At 46.5% G+C, this 23,685-nt stretch overlaps 1 protein-coding gene across 1 annotated transcript in view; it reads left to right on the plus strand.

The window, feature by feature from the left end:
* The window catches only part of PRTG (protogenin), a gene marked incomplete at its 5' end in the record, with an annotated part of 85,118 nt that extends 62,294 nt beyond the window's left edge, over positions 1 to 22,824 (plus strand). The window contains 10 exons of the mRNA XM_080707040.1: positions 4,978 to 5,073; positions 6,214 to 6,397; positions 8,327 to 8,454; positions 9,108 to 9,278; positions 15,966 to 16,148; positions 17,753 to 17,873; positions 19,168 to 19,333; positions 20,438 to 20,593; positions 21,876 to 21,980; positions 22,441 to 22,824. Of these exons, the coding sequence (XP_080563166.1) occupies positions 4,978 to 5,073; positions 6,214 to 6,397; positions 8,327 to 8,454; positions 9,108 to 9,278; positions 15,966 to 16,148; positions 17,753 to 17,873; positions 19,168 to 19,333; positions 20,438 to 20,593; positions 21,876 to 21,980; positions 22,441 to 22,704 (1,574 nt within the window). The 3' untranslated portion in view covers positions 22,705 to 22,824. The remainder of the gene's footprint in view (positions 1 to 4,977; positions 5,074 to 6,213; positions 6,398 to 8,326; positions 8,455 to 9,107; positions 9,279 to 15,965; positions 16,149 to 17,752; positions 17,874 to 19,167; positions 19,334 to 20,437; positions 20,594 to 21,875; positions 21,981 to 22,440) is intronic.
* Between the last annotated feature and the right edge of the window lie 861 nt (positions 22,825 to 23,685).

Consider the following 23,685-nt stretch of genomic DNA (forward strand, 5'->3'; position numbering starts at 1 on the left):
CTGCACCTCCAGCCCTAGTTTTTATTCTTCATCTTGAAACCGGGTCTCACTGAGTTGCAGAGGGCCTCACTAAGTAGCTGAGGCTGTCCGCGAACCGCGATCCTCTGGTCTCAGCCTCCCGAATGCTAGGATTACAGGCGTGATTTTGGCTAAGATCATGTGTAGTATTTGTTTTTATCATTCTTTATTTTGAAACAGGGTCTTATAAGTTACGGAGAGCCTCATGAAGTTCTGAAGTTGGCCTCAAACCCATGATTCCCCTGTCTCAGCCTCCCAAGTACTGGGATCACAGTGTGTGCCACCACTCCTGGCTCATTTAATACTCTAAAATGCCTCCGAGGGAGATCCTATTATATCCTCAGATTCCAAGAAAAAAATAAGTGAGGCTCAGACGAGTAAAACATTTGCTAAGTCTCTGCAATTATTAAATAGTTCAGGGTGATTTCGTTCAAAGCACCTCCTCATCTTACCCTTGGGCAACATGAGAAAAGAAACACTGTCTTCTGTATTTCTATGTGTTTTTTTGTTGTTGTTGTTGTTGTTTTTTGGTGGTGGTACTGAGGTTCCTGGAAGCTCTTCTACCTCCAGGCTGTACCTCAGACCTATTTTACATTTTTATTTGGAAACAGGGTCTCTCAAGCCAGCGAGGCTGGCTTCAAACCTGCGCGATCCTCCTGTCTCTGCCTCCCAAGTGCGGGTATTACAAGCGTGCGCCACCATGCCCGGCTTCTATCTTTTTAATAAACTTCTTTAAATCTTAAAAAAAAAAATAGTACATACAGGATATTTGCTTTTCCCTCTGTATCCCTTGGTAGGTTGAAATTAAAAGCAAGAGTGAGCTTTGATAGTCCCAATTTGGGAGAGCTGGTGTTGAGACTGGATCGGGAAGGAAGGAAGGCGAGTGAGCCCGGAGGATGCAGGGTGTGGTCACAGCAGGTCCCAAGAAATAGATGCCTCTTGGCCAAGACCGACCCCTGTAATAAAGACGAGTTCGTTTTCTAGACAGTCACTTTCAGATAAGCTGATACTGCAGAGCTGGACTGTTGTGAATAAAAACATTTAGGATCAAATTTGGGTTAAATTCCTTTGAACGTCCTTCCCTGGCCCTTCATCTTTACATATTGCTAATTCTCTAAGCAAGTTTAGCTGTTAATCCAGTAGCACCTTTGAGCCGTCACCCATGGGACCATTAAGAATTGGAATGTGATTTTTTATGCTCCCTGTGTTGAGATTTTAAAGAACATGGACCCTCTCCCTCTGCCCTGCCTCCCTCCTTGCTGGGTCTGGGGAAGCCTGCTCATTCTCTGTGGCTGCTGTCCTGACTGCTACTGGCCCCGAACAACATTCCCTGAGCTTGCTGGGTCTCGTGTAACCAAGAGCCACGTGTGTGCCGACGCTGAAGTCAAAGGGACCGTAACCAACCAGCCTGGGGGCCGGCTCCGAGGGCGTCCCGCAGTGCTCGTCCGGTCTCTGCCTTGTTTCTTATGAATAGGGATTCTTTGCAGACTGTGAAGTTTTAGGACTTGGACTACTCAACGCTGAGCATCATACTTTGTGCATAACCCTGTGTTTTTGTGTGTGTGGTACTGGGGGTGGATCCCAGGGGCCTTCTACCTCTGGGCTACACTCCCAGACCTATTTTATGTTTTATTTGGAAACAGGGTCTAAGTTGCTGAGAGCCTCACTGAGTAGCTGAGGCTGGCTTTGAACCTGTGCGATCCTCCTGTCTCAGCTTCCCAAGCGCGGGGATTACAAGCCTGCGCCACCACGCCCGGCGCCGTATTTTATTTTTTAACTTTGAAACAGAGCCTCACTAAGTTGCTGAGGCTGGTTGCAAGCCTGCAATCCTCCTATCTCAGCCGTGCACGATGGCACCAGCTCCAGGGTTCCTCTCTCTAATTTGCGAACAGTAGTTGGGCGTGGGGCCACACACCAGTAATCCCAGTACTTGGGAGGCTGAGACAGGAGGGTCACAAGTTCCAAGCTAGCACACAGAAACTCAGGCCCTGTTTCAAAATAAAATAGGGCTGGGAGAATAGCTCAGGTGAAATGCTCCTGAGTTCAGTACCCAGTACCAGTGAATGAATGAAAGTACAAGTAGGACATGAAGACACATTTTTTTTTTTTTTTTGCAGTTCTGGAGATGGAACCCAGGGGCACTTGACCTCCGAGCTACACCCCTGCCCTAGAATTTTTTATTCTTTATTTTGAAACCAGGTCTCACTGAGTTGCAGAGAACCTCACTATGTAGCTGAAGATGTCTGTGAACCGCGATCCTCCGGTCTCAGCCTCCTGAGTGCTGGGATGACAAGCGTGCCCACCACGCCCGGCTGTGAAGACAAATTTCTAACAATTGACAGACAGTAATGATCCGGGATCTTGCGGGGTGTCTAATACAAAATAATACAGTATTTTAGTGGGGTTTTATAAGCTTCTCAGGAGTGTGTGGCTAACATGTGCCCACTGCTCAGGTTTGCCCTAACCTGGCGCTTTTTATTTTTAAAAATTAGGTCCTTTGGCCAGGCATAGTGGCGCATACTTGTAAGCCCAGCCTTTGGAAGGCTGATACAGGAGGATCACGGTTTGCAGCCAGCCTCGGCTTCTACTTAGTGAGGCCCTTTGCAACTCAGTGAGATCCTGTTTCAAAATAAAGAGAAAAAATAGGGCTGGGGGTGTGGCTCGGAGGTAGAATCCCCTGGGTTCCATCCCCAGTGCCAAAAAAAAAAAAAAAAAAAAAAAAAGAGGATGAAGGGAAGACTTGAAGATGCCATTTTAGGGCTGGCAAAAAATATAAGTATTTCAGACAAGTATTCTTGTAGTGTTGACTGAAGTTGTTTTCACAGGGATGAAGGTTGATCTCTGCCTGAAGTCATAACCTCAGCAGTCAGATCCCGCCAGATGCAGACGCAGCCGCGTTTGGCTAACGGGGAGGGGAGGGCTCTGAGGCCAGAGCTGTCTGATCATTTCCTTTCTGTATCTGCTGTGTTCCTGGCAGGAAACTTCACACGCAGGAGAATTTACTCTAGACCCTCTTCTGTGTACCGGGATTGAGTCCAGGGAGATGAGCCACACCCCAGTCCCAACTTATTTTTATTTTGAAACAGGGTCTTGCTAAGATGCCAAGCTAACCTCAAATCTGAGATCCTCCCCTGTTAGCTTCCCAAGTACTGGGGTTTCAGGGAATGCCATGAGCCTGCCTCCAGAAACCCTCCGCTAATTGAGAGAGAAAAAAATACTTTTTATTTATTTCTTATTTTTTGCAGAACTGAGGATGGAACGCAGGGGCATTCTACCTCCAAGAGACACCCCCTGCCCTATTTTTTATTCTTTACTTGGAAACAGGGTCTCACTGAGTTGCAAAGGGCTTCACTAAGTAGCTGAGGCTGGCCAGGAACCACGATCCTCCTGTCTCGGCCTCCGGAATGCTGGAATGACTTTTTAGTTGTACCGTGGCTTTATAAATAACTAGAATGCAAAGAGCCGGCTGAATTTTATTTGAGCCCGCTCAGCAGTGTGGTTAGTATGTGCAGTATTGAACCCAGATCCAGTTGACTAGATATGTTCAGCAATATGTTACACGGAAAGGAAGACGGAAATAGGTCCAGATTAAATAGAAATGACTTAGCCGGGCATGGTGGCACACGCTTGTCATCCCAGCATTTGGGAGGCTGAGACAGGAGGATCGTGGTTCGAGGACAGCCTCAGCGAATTAGTGAGGCCCTCTGCAACTCAGTGAGACCCTGTTTCAAAGTAAAGAATAAAAAATAGGGCTGGGGGTGTAGCTGAGAGGTAGGATGCCCCTGGGTTCCATCCGCAGTACCCCCCACACACACAAAGAAATGATGATTCAAACTAAAACCTTTATAAGATATTTGAAACACATATCTATTTGGAAGTCCATTATAAGGAGAAAACCTAATTAGGATAAAGGCAAGTATATTTGTGTAAATTTAGAGGGTCTATTTTACTTTTTTATAAAAATATCCACAAATGGCCGGGCGTGGTGGCGCACACTTGTAATCCCAGCGCTTGGGAGGCGGAGACAGGAGGATCGCGCTGGTTCGGAGCCAGCTGCACTGGCTTAAGAGACCCTGTTTCCAAATATAAAAAATAGGTCTGGGCCTGTAATCCTGGAACTCGGAGGCAGCCTCAGCAACACAAGACCCTCCACAACTTACTGAGACCTTATTTCAAAATAAACAAAAAAATGTGGAGGGGGTATAGCTCTGAGATAGAACGCCCTCGGGTTCAATTTCAATCCCTGGTACCTAAATAAAGAGATAGATAGATGGATGATAGAAAAAGAATAAAGTATAAAGTGTAGACAGAATAACGTGCAGATAGATAGATAGATAGATAGATAGATAGATAGATAAGAAAAGAAAGAAGGGGGGTAGGGAGGGAGGAAGGAAGGAAGGGCGGACGGACAGGAACGTTAGGTTTAGTACTGTAATAGCTCATGGTCCCCAGTAGAGGGAGCTCCAACTCAGCTTGTTGAATTTCCCTCTAGACTCAATAATGTAAATTTGTTGAAAGGCCATACTTGGAAATCAACCTGAAACTTAAACAGCACAGAGTGACATAAGTTCTCAAAGGTACTAAAAGATGTCTATTGTAACTTTCCTTTTTTAACTTTGAGGGAGAAGACAGTCTGATTTTGATGGCCACGCATTTAGGTAAAGTAGCCTCAGATGTGTGTGCCCCATTTCTCAAGCAACTCAGAGCTTTGAAAAGTGAGAATCTGGTCGTTGGAGGCGTGGGAAGGGCAGGAGAGTTTTTGGTGTTGTTATTAAATAATTGCCGATTACAACAGCGTAGTCATAGCAAGGTGAACTACTGAGTATAGACAGGAGGAGGGGACTTTCAGTGCACTTAGCACTGTCCTGCGCTCGGGTGGGTTTTACCCTGACGCCTAGGAAGGCTGGGCCTCCAGAACCTTCCCTCATCTCCAGAGGGCCTCCTTTGGTTTCTTTACAGACCCCAGAAGAAAATACCACGTGAGACTGCTGGCGTACAACAGCATTGAAGACGGCTACCAGGCGGACCAGACCGCCAGCACCCCCGGATGCGTGTGTACGTAGGAGCCGTGAGCCTCGCCGTGGCCACCCTTGGTCCCTCCTCCTCCTTAAAATTTCCATCTTATGACTACTTCAAAGCCTCTGATATTAAGCCAGGCGTGGGGGGGGTGCATACTTGTCATCCCAGCATTTGGGAGGCTGAGACAGGGAAGATCCCCGTTCAAGGCCAGCCCCACCTGCTTAGACCCTCTGCAACTCATGAGACCCTGTTTCCAACTAAATAAAAAATAGGGCTGAGGGTATAGCTCAGAGGACGAGTGCTCCTGGGTTCCATTCCCAATACCGAAAAAAAAAGAATAGGCTCTGATATTTTAATTAATTTATATCTCCATGCTGCCTAGCATAGGATCTTGAACAAGGAGGTGCTCAGTAAATATTTAAGCGAGCTTAATTTTAAGTTCCTATTTTAATTGAGCAAGCAGTCTAAGAGGGAAGCTGGGCGCGGTGGCGCATGCTTGTAATCCCAGCATTCAGGAGGCTGAGACAGGAGGATCTGGGGTTGCAGCCAGCCTCAGCTGTTAGTGAGGCCCTCTGCAACTCAGTGAGACCCTGTTTCAAAATAAGACCCTATTAAAGAATAAGAAATAGGGCTAGGGGTGCAGCTCGGAGGTAGAATGCCCCTGGGGTCCATCCCCAATACCACAAAGAAAGAAACAAAGAAAGAGAGAAAGAGAGAAGGAAGGAATCTAACAGAGATACAACCACTAAATACCCACATCCTGTTTTTTCACTGAGGGTAGTTATTTATCACGAGTTACTGATGTTGTACTCAGGAGGCGGCTCTGTCTTGGGCTGCTGTTTCTTCCTGTCTTTAGCTCTAGCTCGACCTCACTGTGCCTCTGGGCTAAACTCCCAGACCTCTTTCATATTTTATTTGGAAGCAGGGCCTCACTAAGTAGCTGAGGCTGGCTTTGAACCTGTGCGGTCCTCCTGTCTCAGCCTCCCAAGCGCGGGGATGACAAGCGTGCGCCACCACGCCCGGCTAAGTGTTGATACTACTTGACTCCTTACATAGTTCATGCAAGAGTTGTTTGGGTTGGGAAGGAGCTAGCACCTCGTGGGGATGACATACAGGGGCTGTTGGATGGCCCCTGGAGCACTAACCCACGTGCCGCAATGCGCTTTCTTTGGCTAGCCGTTCGCGACCGCATGGTGCCTCCCCCGCCGCCTCCGCACCACCTGTACGCCAAGGCCAACAGCTCCTCGTCCATCTTCCTGCACTGGCGGCGCCCGGCCTTCACCGCGCAGGCCATCAACTACACCATCCGCTGTAACCCGGTTGGCCTGCAGAACGCGTCCCTGGTCCTGTACCTGCAAACGTGCGTAGCCCCGACGACGGCTTGCTCTGGCTCCCCTCTCCTCGGGTCTTACCGCTCGCCATCGCCGGCCCGCTTGCTTTTAGCTTACCTGACTTGCACGGCGCTGGGGAGTTTCGCCTCGTATTTTACCTTATTCGATTCTGAGAACTTGTGCTTTTTCGTATTAATTACACATGATGTGTATTTTTTTTCTCAGAATCCTGCAGCATGATTAGGCAAAGCTATTATTACTTTCAAGTAGCCAGACTTAGCATGCTTAAAGACAGACCAAAACACTATCTTCACACTGGCATCAAAAAGTAGGGCCCAGCCGGGCGTGGCGGCGCACACTTGTAATCCCAGCATTCTGGAGGCTAAGACAGGAGGATCGTGGTTTGTGGACAGCCTCAACTGCTTAGTGAGGCCCTTGCAACTCAGTGAGACCCTGTTTCAAAAAAATAAAAAGACTACAAAATAGGGCTTGGGGTGTAGCTTGAAGGTAGAATGTTCCATGCACAGTACAGCAAAAAAAAAAAAAAAAAAAAATAGCCGGGCGTGGTGGCGCACGCTTGTAATCCACGCGCTTGGGAGGTGGAGACAGTAGGATTGCGCAGTTCGAAGCCAGCCGCGCTGGCTTAAGCGACCCTGTTTCCAAATATAAAAAAGTATAAAATAGGTCTGGGAGTATAGCCCGGAGGTAGAAGGGCTTCCAGGAACCCCAGTACCACCAATCAATCAATAAATAAATAAATATAAACCAGGTGTGGTTGTACACACTTACAATCCGAGTACTTGGGAGGCTAAGACAAGAGGATTACAGGTTCCCAACCAGCCTCAGATACTTAGGCCCTCCACAATTTAGTGAGATCCTGTTTCAAAATAAAAAGTAAAATAGTACTGGAGTGTAGCTCAGAGGTAGAATGCCCCTGGGTTCAATCCCCAGTACTGCAAAAAATAAAAAACAAAAAGACCTAGGGTATAGCTCAGAGGGTAGAACACCCCTGATCCAATGCCCAGTCAGTACTAAAAATGCGCACACACACACACACACACACACACACACACACACAATTGTCATTCCTATCACGAATGGCTGTTTTGTAGGTTAGAGTTAGAAAGATAGGCATCATGTTGCTTTTAAAATATTCATTATGTCAAGCATGGTGGTGCATGCTTGGAATCCCAGCATTCGGGAGCTGTTTCAAGATAAAGAATAAAAAATAGGGCCGGGGGTGTAGGTTGGAGGTAGAATGCCCCTGGGTTTTATTTTTAGTACCACACACAAAAAAAAGTGTTTATCATGCCAGGCGTGGTGGCACACACCTGTAATCCCAGAACTTGGGAGGCTGAGACAGGAGGATCACTATTTGTAGCCAGCCACAGCTACTTAGTGAGGCCCTCTGCAACCTAGTGAGACCCTGCTTCAAAATAAAGAATTAAAAATAGGGCTGGGGGTGGAGCTCGGTGGTAGAATGCCCCTGGGTTTCAAAATGTTCATTATAATGCTTTGACGAGGCCGGGCATCGGGATGGCAGGAAGATCACAGGTTCGAGGACATCCTCGGCAAGTAGTGAGACTCATCAACCTAGTAAGACCCTGTTTCAAAATAAAAATTAAATAATAGGGCTGGAGGTGCAGCTCAGAGTTAGAATACCCCTGGGCTCAGTCGACACACAGAAAGCTTGCCTGGGCTTTCAGTACTTCAGGGGAAATCCCTTTATGTTGGGACATTTCTATAAGGTTAGGTTTCTGTCAGGAAGATTTGCTCTCAGAGACAGCTGTGGTTTCTTTCTCTAGGACAATACCAGATGTTTCTCTTCTAGTGTAAAAGCGTTTTTGCAGAGGACGAGGAACACGGGAATGGGAACAGTATGTCCTGCGCACTGGTCGGCAATACCGCGGGCGTTTAGAAACCCGCGCTGCCGTGCTAACATCCGCGCTCTATCACAGATCAGAGACCCACATGCTGGTTCAAGGTCTAGAACCGAACACCAAGTATGAATTTGCTGTCCGACTGCACGTGGATGAGCTCTCCAGCCCCTGGAGCCCTGTCGTCTACCGCTCCACGCTGCCAGAAGGTAAAGTAACCGGCTGTTCTTGGGGTTTGATCTCTTTTTACAAAATTAAGGAAATGTTCAAAAAACATGTATGTCACTGAGAAAAACACGTTCCCGGTTGCTGCTCACCAGTTGACTGATGTACATGTTTCTGCCTTGATTCTTAACTTTTGAAATGTATTACTGTTATTGTTTATTTGTTGTTCTTAGAGATGTCGCCATAAGTGTTAGTGTTAGGGATTGAACCCAAGGGCAATCTACCTCCACACTACTGCCCCAGCCCCTTTTATATTTATTTACTTATTTATTCATTTATTTATTTATTTTGCAGTATTGGGGATGGAACCCAGGGCCATTTGACCTCTTAGCTACATCCCAGCCCTATTTTTTTATTCTTTATTTTGAAACAGGGCTCACTGAATTGCAAAAAGCCTCATTAAGTAGCTGAGGCTGTCCTGGAACTGTGATCCTCCTGTCTCAGCCTCCCGGACACTGGGATCACAAGCGCCCGCCACCACACCCGGCTCTAATGATCTTTAAAAGCTATGATTTTTAGATTTTTGTAGTAGTTTCTGATTCTCCACAATTTTTTAAGCCTACACAGTCTATCAAGTATTTGAAGGTTTGTGAATTATTTTTTCCCAGTAGTACAGCATATTTTCCATGTGTTACAGCACCAGCCGGCCCACCAGTCGGAGTAAAAGTGACGTTAATAGAGGACGACACGGCCCTGGTTTCCTGGAAACCCCCCGGTGGCCCAGAGACGGTCGTGACGCGCTACACCATCCTGTATGCTTCCAGGAAGGCCTGGATTGCGGGACAGTGCCAAGTTCTACATCGAGAAGGTGACTTGCATGCGTGTGTGTGCGTCCGTGCGTGTGTTACTGTGGTTAAATGCAGGCTGACTATGCTAAGCAAATGCTCTACCACTGATCTACACCCCTCACTCTTTTCATAAGTCTTAAGACAGGATTTCACTAAGTTGCTCGGGCTGGCCTGGAACTTGCCTGAGCCATCAACCTGTTTCAAGAATGATTCCTAGCCGGGCATGGTGGCGTGCGCTTGTCATCCCAGCATTCGGGAGGCTGAGACAGGAGGATCACGGTTCGTGGACAGCCCCAGCTACTTAGTGAGGCCCTCCGCAACTCAGGGAGACCCTGTGTCAAAGACTAAAAAATAGGGCTGGGGTGTCGCTCCAAGGTAGAATGCCCCTGGGTTCCATCCCCAGTATGGCAAAAAAAAAAAAAAAGAAAAGAAAAGAATGGTTCCTGTTTTTCAGAAAGTCAGTCTTTCAGCGGTGAATAGAGACTTGGTGGAGGAGGGAGGAGGAGGAGCAGGTGTAACGTGGGAACGTGCCACAGTGGACCCCAGCACTGGGACAGCTGTCAGCACCGATGGAAACGACCGGGACTACACAGTAGTCCTCGTACGAGGAATTTGCCTTGGTCCAGGAAGAGAGGCTCAGCCTGGCCTGGGGCGGGAGGATTGAAGTGGGAACGAGACTCTGGTGGAAAGAACTCGGGGCTGCACTGCCAGGTCTCACCGGCCTGGACAGGAGAGGGGGAGGACAAGAGTTACAGGACGTCACCAGGTGTCCCACGGTGGCGAGTCCTGCACTAGAGGAGGCAGGAAGGAAGAAGCCTGGTGGAGGGGGAAGACATTTTTATTCCTACTAAAATTATCCACATGCAAATAAATTGACCCATATAAATATTAGGATCCAGGTAAGCACAGGGGAAACCAGATCAGGCCCAAGATGCTGTATTCAGTTTTTTTTTTTTTTTTTTCTTTTTTGGTACTGGGGTTTAAACCCAGGAGCATTCTGTCTTCGAGCTACACCCCCGGCCTGATTTTACTTCTTTTTTGGAAACAGGGTCTCACTAGGTTGAATTGAGGCCCACTACATACTGAGGCTGTCCTCAAACCTGTGATCCTCCAGTCTCAGCCTCCAAAGTACTGGGATTACAAGTGTGCACCACCATGCCTGGCTTATGTTCAGAACCACGCCCGGCTTAATAAGGGGTTTGGATCCCATGAGGCATACCTTTAAGTTTCTCTTTTGTACCTGCCTAAAAGAGAACACTGTTTTGCTGCATTTTAAATATATTCATTTGTAAATTTGAGAAAGAGCTCAGAAAACATTTTACCTCATTGATGTCTCAGTGTAGGGAGCTGGATTCTAATTGCAGGTTTTTACATCTATAGAAGCCTTTCTAACTACATAATGGTGCACAAGAAAAAAATAATCTGCTGTGCTGCTTGGTGCGATTTTAAAACACATTCTCAGTGAGAAGCTTTTGTCGTTTGTTATTTGAGAGCTAGTACAGGTGCCTCTTGGAGAACCAATCAACTATATAAGAAAAAAAGCAGTTGAGGACTTTTGAGAGAGAAAATAATATATTCAGCCAGGTGTGGTGGCGCAGGCTTGCAATCCCAGGTCTTGGGAGGCTGAGACAGCAGGATTGCAGGTTCGGGGACAGTCTCAGCTATTTGGTGAGACCCCGTTTCAAAATAAAATATAGAGCTGGGGGTGTAGCTTGGAGATGGAATGCCCCTCGGTTCAACCCCTAGCACCAAAAATAAGTAAGTAAATAATAAAAATGGGTTGATTTGCATTTAATCAAAAAGCAAGGACTACAACATGACATTTAAAGAAAAATAAAATATAAAGTTGTAGCCAGGTGTGGTGGTACACGGTTGTAATCCCAGCATTTGGGAGGCTGAGACAGGAGGATCACGGTTCGCTGACACCCTCAGCTACTTAGTGAGACCCTTTGCAACTCAGTGAGACCCTGTTTCAAAATAAAGAATAAAATATTGGGCAGGGGGTGTAGCTCGGAGGTCAAATGCCCCTGGGTTCCATCCCCAGACCTGCAAAAAAAAAAAAAAAATAGAAAGTAGGCCGGGCTGGGCATGGTGGCGCATGTTTGTAATCCCCGGGCTTGGGAGGTGGAAACAGGAGGATCGCACAGGTTCGAAGTCAACCCAGTGAGACCCTGTTTCGAAGACTAAAAAAAGACTAAAAAATAGGATTGGGTGTAGCTTAGAGGTAGAATGCCCCTGGGTTCCATCCAGTACCACACACACACACAAAAAAAAAAGTAAAATAAGGCTGTGTAACTCAAAGGTAGAATCCCCAAGTTCAATCCCTTGTACTGAAAAAGAAAAAAAAGTAATAAAAATAAATAAATAAAAAAGCTGAGGGCGTAGCTCAAAGGTAGAATGCCTCTAAGCTTTAATCGTCAGGACCAACACTGTGTGTGTGTATACACATACATATTTCTGGTGAACACATATTTGTGGCTGAAATGAGACAGGATGGTTGGGCAGAGATGTGGTGTGATGTTCTACTTGTGTATAATTTAAAGTGGGTCAGAAATTATAGCTTTTGCCGTACTGGTATGTAGTAAATCAGTACAAACTATGGAATTATTTGTAAATCTAGAAGGCACTGGAGAAAGTATGCTATAACTCAGTAATTCCTTAAATCTATTCTTCATGCATTTCCTAAGATCATGAAGATGTTCCTTGTTCAAAAATTTTTCTTTTACAATTATAAAGAAGTTTGAGAAATACAACATCCCATACCATTTCTCCTATTAGAGATTCACCTTGGACTTGGGCATGGGGCGCACGCTTGTAATCCCCGCGCTTGGGAGGCTGAGATAGGAGGATCGCACAGGTTCGAAGCCAGCCTCAGCTACTGAGTGAGGCTCTCAGCAACTTAGTGAGACTGTTTTCAAATTAAATATTAAAAAAAAAGTCTGGGAGTATAGTCCAGAGGTAGAAAAGCCCCTGGGTTCCACCCCTAGTACTGGGGGGAGAGAAAGAAGCTACAATAAAAAAGAAGAAAAATAGAAAATAAGAAAAAAATTTAAATAAGAAGGCTATAATAGGGCCGGGCGTGGTGGCTCACGCTTGTAATCCCCGCGCTTGGGAGGCAGAGACAGGAGGATTGCGCAGGTTCGAAGCCAGCCGCGCTGGCTTAGGAGACCCCGTTTCCAAAAATAAAATAGGTCTGGGAGTGTAGCCCGGAGATAGATGGGCTTCCAGGAACCCCAGTACCACCAAAAAAAAAAAAAAAAAAAAAAAAAAGGCTATAATAGGAAAAAGACAAAGTGACGAAGTCAGTAAGCATTTTAAAAAACTGAATTATGACCAGGCGTTGTGGCACATGTTTGTAATTTCAGCATTTGGGAGGTGGAGACAGGAGGATCACGGCCAGCCTCAGCTACTTAGTGAGTCCCTTACAACTCATGAGACTCTGTTCCAAAATAAAGAATAAAAAATTAGAGATGGGGTGTCAGAGGTAGAATGTCCCTGGGTTCCATCCCCAGGACCCCCCCCCCAGAATTTTTTTTTTAATTATCCACCAGGTGTGGCTGGTACCCTCCTGTGGTCCCAGCACTTGGGAGGCTGAGACAGGAGGATCACAGGTTTGGGGACAGCCTTAGCAAGTAGTGAGACTCATCAACCTAACCAGACTGTTTCAAAATAAGAATAAAGGGGGAGAGGGCACCAAATATAGTTTAAATGTATACCATTTATGTTCAATAAAAAATGTGTTAAAAATAAATAAATAAAAATAAATGTAAAAAAAAGAATAAAATAGGGTTAGGGTGTAGCTCAGAAGTAGAGCACATCCCTGGTTTCAATTCCCAGGCTCTGCCAAAATTATTCTTAAATAAAATAAAATAAATGGAACTTTTTTTTTTTTTTTTTGGTGGTACTAGGGGTTGAGTGCAGTGACATTTTACCTCTGAGCTACCTTCAGATCCATTTCTTTTTTCTTTTCTTTTTTTTTTTTTTGTTTTTTTTTTGTTGGATATGGGACTGGGGGTGGAATCCAGAGGCCTACTTCTGGGCTCTACTCCCAGACCTATTTTATATTTTATTTGGAAACAGGATCTCACTAAGTTGCTGAGAGCCTCACTAAGTAGCTGAGGCTGGCTTCGAACCCGCACGATCCTCCTATGTCAGCCTCCCAAGCGCTGGGATTACAGGCCCAGCTCTCTCTCTCTATATATATTCTTTATTTTGCTAAAGGTGTCAGTCTCACTATGTTGCAGAGGGCCTAAGCTTGCACTACCACATCCTCATACCGGAAACTTTATATCTCAGATTTTGGAGAAATTGAAATATTCTTTCTTCTAGATAAGTAAAATCCATCCCTCCCTACATACCCCCCCCTCTCTCTTTCTTTCTCTCTCTCTCTCTCTCTCTCTCTCTCTCTCTCTCTCTCTCACACACACACACACACACACACACACACACACCCCTGTGTTTTATTTTTTTATTTTTTATTTATTTATTGGTGGTACTGGGGGTGGAACCCAGAGGCTTTCTACCTCCGGGCTGTACTCCCAGACCTTTTTTATATTTTATTTGGAAACAGGGTCTCACTAAGTTGCTGAGAGCCTCACTAAGTAGCTGAGGCTGACTTCGAACCTGCGTGATCCTCCCGTCTCAGCCTCCCAAGCGCGGGGATTACAAGCGTGCGCCACCACGCCCGGCACACACCTGTGTTTTAGTGCATCTCCCTGAGAACAAGCAAGGAGTGGAAAGACTTCTGGTTCTAAGCCGCGGTTAGTTGGTTTATTTAACAGTTGTGTCCTTAAATGGCTCCCACTGTCTCAGGCCAGGATGAAACCAGAGAACAAGTCACGCTGGGCTTTGGGCTGGCCGCCGGCTGCCTCCCGGCCTGGGCCCAGGAGCGGCCGCACCGAGACCTGGCTCCAAGGTCACCGCGCCCTCGGGGCAGCCGGTCTGGGAGGTGACCACCCTTCAACAGCCTGCACGGCCGGCCAGGACGAACCCCAAGGAAGCCAGGTCGGTGTTGGCCCTGCACGCGAGGCTGGCCGGGCTTCTTCCCAGCGTGGTAGCCCCTTGGAAGAAGAATATCTCAGTGCAGTGGCAGGAAAGGCAGAAAGGCTTCTCAACACACAGCAGGAGCGGGCTGTCATCCAGCACTGGAGAGCCCTGGACAGGCCAGCCCAAGGTTCAGGGGCCACCTTGGCAATGTAGTGAGACCCCACAAAACGAGTGAGGGCCCTTTCCAAAACAAAACTGGAAGGTATTGGTGTGGTGGCGCACGCTTGTAATCCCAGGATTTGGGGAGGCTGAGACAGGTGGATCGGTGTTCGAGGACAGCCTCAGCCACTTAGTGAGGCCCTCTGCAACTCAGTGAGACCCGGTTTCAAGATAAAGAATAAAAAATAGGCTGGGGGTGTAGCTTGGAAGCAGAATGCTCCTAGGTTCAATCCCCAGTACCACAGATAATAATAATATAATAATAATAATAATAATAACAACAACAACAACGATGACAATTTTTTTTTTTTGGTGGTACTGGGGCTCCTGGAAGCCCTTCTACCTCCGGGCTACACTCCCATGGGCTACACTCCCAGACCTATTTTTTAACTTTATGTGGAAACAGGGTCTCTTAAGCCAGAGAGGCTGGCTCCGAACCAGCGCGATCCTCCTGTCTTTGCCTCCCAAGCGCGGGGATTACAAGCGTGCGCCACCACGCCTGGCACAACAACCACAATTATTATTGTTCTTATTTTATTTATTATTTTGTGGGTCTGGGGATGGAAACCAGGGGCATTCAACCTCTGAGCTACTCCCCTTACCCTATTTTTTATTCTTTATTTTGAAACAGGGTCCCACTAAGTAGCTGAGGCTGTCCGTGAACCGCGATCCTCCAGTCTCAGCCTCCTGAGTGCTGGGATTACAAGTGTGTGCCACCACGCCTGGCCTATTACTGTTTTTATTTTAAAAAGGAAAAAATCATCTATTGTAGCTATTACCATAAGTAGTTAGACACTGCTAATAAGGAAAAAACCTCTCACATTGAGCTTTTAAATCTAATTATAATTGTTGGTCTGGGTTTATTGCATGGATCATTTTCTTTGTGTGTGTACGCTTAAAGTATTTCATAATTAAATTACTTCAAGCCATTTATGTAGAATATTCACATGTATGCATCCAAAGAAAAACATATGCTAATTTTAAGAACTCCTTATAAAACTATAGAGGATTATGTGAGGAAAGTATGCATGGTACTATGTTAAGTGAAAACTCTTAAGATACAAAAATACATGCAGTGAATATATATTCACACATTTGCGCACACACACACACAAATATACATTAAAATGCCAACAGTGCGCCAGACGTGATGGTGCACGCTTCTAATCCCAGTGCTTGGGAGGCTGATACTCAGTCAGGGCTCGAGGACAGCCTCACCACGTAGTAAGACTCACCACCTAGAGTAACCCTGTGCCAAAATAAAAAATAAAATAGGGCTGGGGGCCGAGCTCGGAGGTAGAATGCCCCGGGCTCAATCCCCAGTCCCACACACACAAAAAAGAAAAATGTTAACAGTGAGAAAGTGTAACTATTTTTTAATCATTTTCTAAATGTTCTTCAGTGAAAAAAATGCCATTTTTATAATCATAAATTTTTAAAAACTGAGATCCATGTTTGCGTGACTGTACACGTGTACTTAATTTTAACTGATATGTTTACAGGGACGATCACTATGGCACTGCTGGAGAACCTGGTGGCAGGGAACGTGTACATTGTCAAGATATCAGCGTCCAATGAAGTGGGGGAAGGACCTTTCTCAAACTCTGTGGAGCTGGCGGTTCTTCCAAAAGAAACTTCTGAATCAAGCCAACGGGCCAGTCGTTTAGATTCCGCTGATGCCAAAGGTCTGGATATCACCACAGTGACTTAAGGGAAAAAAATATTTTTCAGGTCCCATATGATCCCAGCAATCAAGAGGCTGAGACAGGACGATCGCGGTTCACGGCCAGCCTCAGCTACTACCTAGTGAGGCCCTCTGCAACTCAGTGAGACCCTGTTTCCAAATAAAGAATTAATAATAGGGCTGGGGTGTAGCTCAGAGGTAGAATGGCCCTGGGTTCCATCCCCATTACAACAAATAATAATAATAGTAATAGTAATAATAATAGATAAAAAATAGGGCTGGCGGTGTAGCTAGGAGGCAGAATGCCCCTGGGTTCCATCTTCAGTACTGCCAATAATAATAATAATAATAATAATAATAATAATAATAATAATAATAAATAGAGCTGGGGGTGTAGCTCAGAGGTAGAATACCCATAGGTTCCATTTCTAGTACCGCATATAATAATAATAATGTAATAATAAATAGAGCTGGGGCTGTAGCTTTGAGGTATAATACCCTAGTACTGTAAAATATATATATGTAAATATATATTCATGTATATGTCTCTCTATATATATTTCCTCGGCTCCTGCAGGGCCGCGCCCCTCAGCCTGCACTGCGTGTTCCACTGTCGCTAGTGAGGTCGTGATGTGGGCGAGCGGCTCTTTCCTGTGCTCTTGAAGTGCGCTTTCCGAGCAGTGCGCCCGTCCCTCTCCCCGCGGGCCCGTCCCTCTCCCCGCGGCGCGGTCCCCAGTACGCAGGAGCTGCGCCTCCCAGGACGTGATGGAGTGGGTTTCCCAGGCGCGTCCACAGGGGTAAACAGCCCAGGTGGCTGTGGTGCGCAGGATAAGAAGAGAATGGTTTTGACTAAGGGTTTTCACCACAGAAAGACAGACTTTCTGGAAAGGAAGTTGTTTCTCTCCAGAAAAGCAATTAGAAATGTGTCTTTAAAGAGCCGCTCATGCCGGGCGTGGTGGGCACGCTCGTGGTCCCAGCATGCAGGAGGCTGAGACAGGAAGATCTGGGCCTCAGCCAGGAACAGCTAGTGAGGCCCTTGGCAACTCAGTGAGACCCTAAAATAAAGAATAAGAAATAGGATGGGGGTGTAGCTAGGAGGTAGAATGCCCCTGGGTTCCATCCCGAGTACCACCACCACCACCACCACCGATAATAATAAATAATAGTAGTAATAATAATAATAATACTTAATAACTTAATAAATAGGGCTGGGGGTGTAGCTAGGAGGTAGAATGCTCATGGGTTCCATCCTCAGTACCACCAATAATAATAATAACAAATAAATAAATAATAGGGCTGGGGGTGTAGCTTGAAGGTAGAATTACCCTGGGTTCTATCCCCAGTACCTCAAAAAGAAGAAGAAAAAAAAAGAATATGTTTTGTGCCTTTCAGTATTAAGAATTAGGAAGTGGTACTTATGTCTGATATATGATAGCTAATTAGAATCTTAAGTATTGGAAGATGAAACTGATGTCAGAAATTACTGGTGAAAAATTAATAACTTTTCATAAGATATAAATAACACCAAATTTTTTTCTGACTAGAAAAGCAAATATCTGAGAGTCTCTTTCCCTGACTGATCTGAGCGACTGTGTCTCCCTCTAGTTTATTCAGGCTACTACCACCTGGACCAGAAGTCGGTGACGGGCATTGCTGTAGGCGTCGGCATAGCCTTGACCTGCATCTTCGTCTGTGTTCTCATCTTGATCTACCGGAGCAAAGCCAGGTGCGTGCCATTGCCGGCACAGAGGTGGCCGGAAGCATACACGCATTTATTTATTTACTTATTTTTTTTTTTGTGGTACTGGGGGTGGAACCCAGGGGCTTTTCTACCCCCGGGCTACACTCCCAGACCTATTTTCTATTTTATTTGGAAACAGGGTCTCACTAAGTTGCCGAGAGCCTCACTAAGTAGCTGAGGCTGGCTTCAAACCTGTGCGATCCTCCTGTCGCAGCCTCCCAAGCATGGGAATTATAAATATGTATGTAATCCCAACCGGATCTTTTATTTATTTATTCATTTTGCAGTGCTGGGGATGGAACCCAGGGGCATTCTACCTCTAAGCTGCACCCCCAGCCCTAATTTTTATCCTTTCTTTTGAAACAGGGTCTCACTAAGTTGCAAAGGTCCTCAGTAAGTAGCTGAGGCTGCCCGAGAACCAACCACGATCCTCCGGTCTCGGCCTCTTGAATGCTGGGATTACAAGCGTGCGCCACCATATCCGGCTATCTTTTTTTAAATTTTTTTAAAAAGTCCTTTTTTTAGGTAATTCCCATCACTCTTCTCCTTGACTTGACGTAGATTTTTCAGTTCAATGCTGTTCAAATATTTGCAAAACATTAACAAGAGTTCTACCACTTTTGTCAATATTGAACTGGTTTTTATTGTCCAGATTTCTCCCTTTAAGAGAGATTTTTATAAAATCTGTATGCACATGGTTTTAGTGATGCCTGAATCTCGCAACGTGCTAACGTAACTTCACCATCATTAACTGGCAGGTGAATTGCTAGGTTAGTGTAGCGATCTCTAGGCCTGCATGGAAAAAAATTCTGATTCTGCACAAATAATGTGTAAACCACAATAAACTATTAGTATTTTGTAAGTGTTAGAGTTTTTGTTATTTGTTGAAAGTAATTTTATGTGAACAGATATTGAGGCGAAAACAAAGTTTTCTTCAAATCATAATACTTTGCAGTAGTTAGAGTAAAAAACCATTGTTTGGCGCATGCTTGTCATCCCAGCGCTGGGCAGGCTGAGACGGGGGATCGCGGTTCGTGGGCAGCTCAGCTACTCAGTGAGGCCCTCCGCAACTCAGTGAGACCCTGTTTCAAAATAAAGAATAAAAAATAGAGCTGGGATGTAGCTCGGAGGTAGAACGCCCCTGGGCTCCATCCCCAGTACCGCAAAAAAGGCATGTGCATTGGACTCCACTGTTTGCAAAATTCTGATTATCAGCATTGTGGTGGAATTGCCTGTATCTTCTATGATGTTAGGTTCTAGTGTCTTATCCGTATTTCAGGAGATCAACTGCTTCCAAGACATCACAGAATGGGAATGGACAGTTAGCCCCTCTCAGCATGGCCTTCGCCAGTGCAAACCAAGGCGGAAAGAGCCCAGAGGGAGGTGCTGCCGACGGCGGGTCCTTGGTGCCAGCGGCCGTGCCGACCAGCTTCATTGATGCAAAGGTAGCCAGAGCCCAGAGAATATTCTGCGTGCAGTGTGTACATACACCTGTGTGTGGCACTGAGGACCGAACCCAGGGGCGTTCTACCTCTGAGCTGCACCCCCCCTGCCCTTTTTATTTTTTGAAAGAGGGTCTCTCTAGGTTGCTGGGGGTCTCGCTACATTGTGGAGGCTGGTCTAGAACCTGAGATCCTTCCATCTCAGTGCCTCCCAAGCGTGGGGATTATAGGCGAGCACCGCTACACCTTGCCATGTGACTTGTGTCTGTTATATGGGCGGGTGGGGCACTGGGGATGGAACCTGGGGCATTCTACCACTGAGCTACACCCCCAATCCTTTTTTATTTTTTTAATTTTGAAACAGGGTCCCACTAAGCTGTGATTTTCCTTTGTCAGCCTCCGGCTACTAGGATTATAGGCATGTGTCACCATGCCCAGCTGTACATATTTCTCTTTACATGAGATGTAAAAAAAGAAAAAAAATCTCACCCATATCCTTCCTTATATAAAATATTTGGGGAGAGGTTAGGACTAAATAAAAGGAAAACAAAGAATGATAGAGGTAAAGGAAAAAATGAAAAAGCAGCATAGATACATTAGATGGGTCCCCCCCCCAGTACTGGGGATGGACCCCAGGGACATTCTACCTCCAAGCTGCACCCCCAACCCTATTTTTTTTTATTTTTTATTTTGAAACAGGGTCTCACTGAGTTGCAAAGGGCCTCGCTAAGTAGCTGAGGCTGTCCGTGAACCGCGATCCTCCAGTCTCAGCCTCCCAAATGCTGAGATGACAAGCGTGTGCCACCACGCCTGGCTTGGATGGGATCTTATGGAGATGATTTTTCTTAACTATAGAGCCATCGTGGTCCATTAGTTTATAGTCACTAATTTGGACTGTCCTGTATTTACTGGGTGACTAGCTCATTACTAATCTGCTTTTGCTGGTTGTTGAATGGAATTATCAGAACATCCCATCCCAGATATGAGCACTTGTAAAAGATGGCACATCTCCCTAGATCCTTGGACGCTTCCCTTCCCAAGGCAGTCGGTCGCAGTAAAGAGCTGTCTGTGGAGGGCAGTGCTTGTGCCTTCTGTGTGTACTAATAGTATAGTGGTCAGCCTACGGACAGCAGCTTAGAGCTGTTTTCCGTCACACCACCACAGTGGATGTTGCGCGTTCTTACAGTAGCTCCCCGAACCGACCTGCCACCAGTCAGGCACCAGCAGAGGCCAGCCGCGCAGCCCAGCCACAGCCGCTTTTGTGTCAGGCCGGTCCCTGAACTGAGGATGTCTTTGTATATTTGTAAAGGGGGAAAAAAAGAAAATTGAGCCCAGACCACCTATCTCGCTCTTTAGAGGAAACATTTGACAAACCCTGCTATAAATTATTCCTCCCCAACCCTTTACTAAAACGGAGATCAACAAAAATCTCAGCAGCTTAGCAAGACCCTGCTTAAAGATAAAAATAGCCAGGCGTGTCGCGCACGCTTGTGATCCCAGCGTTTGTGAGGCTGAGACAGGATCACAGTTCACGGACAGTCTCGGCTACTTAGTGAGGCCCTCTGCAACTCGGTGAGACCCTGTTTCAAACTAAAGAATAAAAAATGGGGCTGGGGGTGTAGTTTGGAGGTGGCATGCCCCTGGGTTCCATCCCCAGTACAAAATTTCAATTATGAAAAAGTTTTTGAAAAGTAATATAATAAATATAGACACAATTGCTAACATATTGTCACAATATATATTGTCACAACATATCTTAGATATGCTTTTTGTTTGCTATATCATTGGAAAATAAGTTTTGCAATCATGCTTTACCTCAAATACTTCATACATATACATATATGCATGCAAAAGTATGTATGTGTATATATACACACACATAGTCTATTGCTTATAGAATATAATTTATATAAGCATATGTATACATATATAAATAAACCTATTAATACCAGGCATGGTGGCGCACGCTTGTAATCCCCGCTCTTGGGAGGCTGAGACAGGAGGATCACTCAGGTTTGAAGCCAGCCGCAGCTACTTAGTGAGGCTCTCAGCAACTTAAGTGAGACCCTGTCCAAATAAAATATAAAATGGGTCTGGGAGTATAGCCCGGAGGTAGAAAGCCTCTGGGTTCCACCTCCAGTACCACAAACAAACAAACAAACAAACAAACCTATTAATGGTTTTCCTTTTTTGTGTGTGGTACTGGGGGGTGGAACCCAGGGCCTTTTCTATCTCCCACCCCCAGACCAATTTTATACTTTATTCGGAAACAGGGTCTCAGTAAGTTGCTGAGAGCCTCACTAAGTAGCTGAGCTATGGGGCCCTCCTGTCTCAGCCTCCCAAGCGCAGAGATTGCAAGCGTGTGCCACTAGGCCCTGCGCTATTAATGTTTTTAATCATTCACAAATAACCTGGATATGTGGCGTGCCTATATAGAAAAGACTGATGTCTGTTTTTTTTAACATATAAAAATTTTCTGTGTTCCTGTGATAAACTAATACCTCTAATACCAAGATATTTAAGTGTCCCCCTTTTTTGTCCCCAGGGAGGAACAGACCTGATCATTAACAGTTATGGCCCTATAGTTAAAAACAGCTCTAAGAAAAAATGGCTTTTTTTCCACGACTCTAAGAAGACCAAAGTTGAGCAGGTAACCTACCTACTTGAGAAGAGTCTTTGGCAACTGTTGGTATATGACATGATGTTTTAAAGAGAGAGGGAGCCGGGCGTGTGGCGCACGCTTGTAATGCCAGCGCTTGGGAGGCTGAGACAGGAGGATCGCACAGGTTCGAAGCCAGCCTCAGCTACTGAGTGAGGCTCTTGGCAACCTAGACCCTGTTTCAGAATAAAACATAAAGTGGGGCTGGGGTGTAGCCCGGAGAGAGAGAGATGTGGGTGAAGGTTTAATTTCTGTTCTGTGTAAGGTTTGGTTCCCGGGGCCTGGCTGAGGGCCGGTGGTAGGGCAATGATGGGCAGTGAGCATCAGAGCTGTGGTCTCCGGGCTGGGCCAGGGCCGGGGAGCCCAGGTCCCCGGCGGTTCCTAGCTCTTCCCTGCCTCAGGTGCGGCGTGGTGGGTGCCTCTGTCACGGGCCTTCTCTGTTTTCTCCTAGCCTCAAAGAAGATTCGGCCCAGCGGTCTCCTTTTACCAGCCCGTGGGCGCCGTGCTGGTCGGCGACACCGGCTCCCCCGTCCCCTCTGGCCCGGGCCGCACGGCCGGCTTCCCAAGACCCTCCTGCGGAGCCGCCGACGCCGAGCTCTCCGCCAACAGTGAGGGCAGCCAGGAGACCAGGGACTCCGGACGTTTCTCCCACGAGTGCAGCGATGAGCCGCAGCTGCCCTCGGCCTCCCCGGCGCCGCCCCAGCTCGTGGCCTAGGCTGGGAGGACCAGGCCGGGAGGACCAAGCGCCGCTCCGGAGCCTTCCCGGGCAGCGCAGTCGTCTTGGGTATTTCAGCCTTATTTGAATGTGTTTTTTTTTTTCTTTTCATTTTTTAAACTCACGTATTTTGAATGTGTTTTCTCAGCAATGTGAAAGGACAGTGAAGTGTGACTGTCAGTGGAGCGGAGGGCTCGGAGCCCCTCTGTGAAAGCTACCTCAGCGGGCCAGGCGGGCTCTGGAGACGCCACCCTCCAGGCCCTCGCCCGGCTCGCCGGCCGCCATGGCCCTCACCGGGAGTGAAGGGTGGACAGGTGGATGAAGAAGAATGTTTGCCTGAAGCTTTGATTTTTTTTTTTTTTTCCAAAGAGTGTGACCCCTGCAGGCCTTGGGCAATGAAAACCCTATACCTGCGAGGACTGTGAACGCCGCTGAGAGAAAACGTGGGCTGCTGACCAGAGCAAGTGCAGCTCTTTGGGGAACCACACCCCTCCAGGAGCAGAGACGGGTGGTTCAGGGCGCTGAGCGGCTGTGTTTGGGGGTCCGAGTCCGAGAACTTGACCCACTCTGGCCCCCAGCCCAGCTGTGCCCTCTCGGCTCCTCTTCGCTTGACTCTGGGCCAGAGGCTGTGCTGTCCAGTTTGCAAAACATCCTCAGTGCTTCCATTATTAGTTGCAAAAACCATGCAGAAGACATAGGGGTTTCTCCCTTCTCCCGTCCGTCTGTCTGTCTGTCCTACCTTCCTTCCCCAGTTTGGCTTTTAAGAAGACATTTTGATACGCGCAATTAGACAGCAGAATGAACTTGAGGTTGTCGTGGTAACAGTGCCTTCCAGAAAGTTGTTGCCTTACCCATGATGGTGTTTAGGACAGGACTAAAAAGTTGCCTGAGGAGCTTCTTGGGTTTCCTCAATAACTATTTGATATACAGTACCTTCCCAGAGCTTTTTTTCTTTTCTTAATATGCCACCTTTATTTAGAG

Source organism: Muscardinus avellanarius, assembly GCF_963383645.1.
Source record: "Muscardinus avellanarius genome assembly, chromosome: 12".
NCBI classification, from domain to species: Eukaryota; Metazoa; Chordata; class Mammalia; order Rodentia; family Gliridae; genus Muscardinus; species Muscardinus avellanarius.